This window comes from Myotis brandtii, unplaced genomic scaffold (assembly GCF_000412655.1).
Source record: "Myotis brandtii unplaced genomic scaffold, ASM41265v1 scaffold139, whole genome shotgun sequence".
Taxonomy (NCBI): domain Eukaryota; kingdom Metazoa; phylum Chordata; class Mammalia; order Chiroptera; family Vespertilionidae; genus Myotis; species Myotis brandtii.
This window is the reverse complement of record NW_005354965.1, coordinates 1,088,336-1,090,541: the sequence shown is the minus strand read 5'-3', so window position 1 is coordinate 1,090,541 and position 2,206 is coordinate 1,088,336. Positions and strand designations below refer to the sequence as shown.

Sequence of the window (2,206 nt, the reverse complement as noted above, 5' to 3'; positions counted from 1 at the left end):
CGGGCGCAGAGGGAAGCCAGCAGGCAGGCCGGCCTGGGAGGTCAGCGCCCCACGGAGATCCTCGGGTCCACACTCACCCCCTCACCTCGCACACCCCTGGGCTTTCGGAGACCAGCCTGCTAGGCAGGAGCTGTCTCTGCTCAGTCTCAGGCCACGGCCACGGAGCTCCCTCTGTGCGAACCACGGCGCGGGGGGCTTACGGTCTGTTACTGGGGGGAGGGGAGATGGCAGGGGCTTTCGGACTTGGCCTCCACCCTCCTGGACGGCTTCCACTGGGTATTGCCGACTTCTAGCAACACGATTCTAACTGGGGTGCTATCAGCGACAGTTTCTCTTAAAAACATCCATGTGCCTGACCACCGTGGCTCAGCGGGTGAGCATCGACCTATAAACCAGGAGGTCACGGTTCGATTCCCGGTCAGGGCACATGCCCAGGTTGTTGGCTGGATCCCCACTGTGGGGCGTGCAGGAGGCAGCCGATCAACTAGTCTCTCATCACTGATGTTTCTATCCCTCTCTCCCTCTCCCTCCATCTCTGAAATTAATAAAAATATATGAAAAAAATAAAAATAGCCCTAGCCAGTATGGCTCAGTGGATGGAGCCTGCGGACTGAAGGGTCCCAGGTTCGATTCCCAGTCAGGGCACATGCCCAGGTTTCGGGCTGGATCCCCAGTGGGGGGCGTGCAGGAGGCTGCCAATCAATGATTCTCATCATTGATGACGGTCACGTGGGTGACGCAGGCGCGTTTCTGAGGCCCAGCTGGCGCCGGCCCAGGGCCACCGTCCTCGCCACCTCCCTGCCACCCACCCCCCAGGCTCACCTGAAGTACTGAGCTGTGAAAGTCAGAGTCCCGTTGGGAAAAGCAGGCGACTCCCATTCCAGAATGTTCTTGAAATTAACGGAATTCATTCTGACGTTTTCAGGAGGAGGCACCATTCCTAATGCTGTAAAAATCAAGGGAAAACGGTTGCGACTTCTTCCCTGAAAGGTCACCGCAGCCTGGCCAGCTGGGCCAGTGGTTAGAGCGCCCGCCTGTGCACCGAAGGGCTGAGGGTTCGCTTCCCAGTCAAGGTCAAGGACCTGGGTTGCAGGTTCGATCCCTGTTTCCAGTTGGGGCACATGCATGTGGGAGGCAGCCAACCGATGTGTCTCTCTCACATTGATGTTTCTCTCTCTCTCTCTCTCTCTCTCTCCCCTTCCCCCCTCTTTTCTATTCTCTCTGAAAATCAATGGAAAAAATATCCTCGGTAAGGATTTAAAAAAAAAAAAAAGGTTGCCCAAGAAAATGACCAGGGCCAACCCTCAGGTCTCCCCTACGGCTCCCCGTCTTCCCACGGGCGCAGGGTGAGGGAGAGGAAGGGGTGAGGCGGGCAGGTGGGTTTGGACACACTCCAGAGGCATCGACTCTAGACTTCAGACATGTTTGCTGCGGAGACGGGGAACTTAATCTCCAGCCCGGGCCTGAGCACCCGACGCCGGGTGGGGCTGGGGGCCGGGGAGGCGAGGGCCCCGCTCCAGCAGCACGAGGCTTAGGGTGCTGGGGACATGCCCCAGGGTGTCTGGGACAGCAGGATGAGTGACTCTGAGGCTAGAGGTGGAAATCATTTAAAACTTGTTAAGAGAACATGTCAAACATCCATAAAAGCAGAGAGAGGAGAACAGGAACCCCCACTGGCCCGTCACCCAGCAGCGCCCACAGAGGGGTCTGAGCCGAGGCCGCGGCTGAGTACGGGTGCGGGAAGGAGGGCCCGGCATGGACCCGGCAGGTGGCGGGTCCCCGTGGGAACAGCGAGGGGAAGGGGACTCCGGGAGGGCATGTGTCCCCGTGTCCCCGTGTCTGGGAGGCCGGGCGCGTCCGCCCGAAAGGAAGGAGGGCAGGCCATCCCGAGAGCGTTTGACCAGGGGGCTGGGACTTCGATGGCCTTGAGTTTTAAATCCTCGCCTGGAGACCACATCTTTCCACACCTCGGAGCCGGGTCTCTCCCCCAGCAGCCCCGAGGCAGCAGCCGGGCGGGAGGTCGGGGCACCAGTGGGACCCCTGCAGGTGGAAGGGACCCCCGGGCCTCAGTTCGGTTCCAGCTCCTGAGCCTGGGCTGGCCGCCCCCCTGCGACTCTCCAGGGAGACCAGGCAGGCAGGGCGGGGGCAGGGCTGCCCCCAAGCCGGGAGGGGGTTCCTCGCCTCCCCTCCTCCCCCACCAGCCACC

At 61.0% G+C, this 2,206-nt stretch overlaps 1 protein-coding gene across 1 annotated transcript in view; it reads right to left on the bottom strand.

Annotated features, from left to right (window-relative positions):
* IL10RB (interleukin 10 receptor, beta) overlaps positions 1 to 2,206 on the bottom strand; it is a 23,953-nt gene that overhangs the window by 20,203 nt on the left and 1,544 nt on the right. Inside the window, exon 2 of the mRNA XM_005860753.2 lies at positions 823 to 983. Within this exon, the coding sequence (XP_005860815.1) occupies positions 823 to 983 (161 nt within the window). The remainder of the gene's footprint in view (positions 1 to 822; positions 984 to 2,206) is intronic.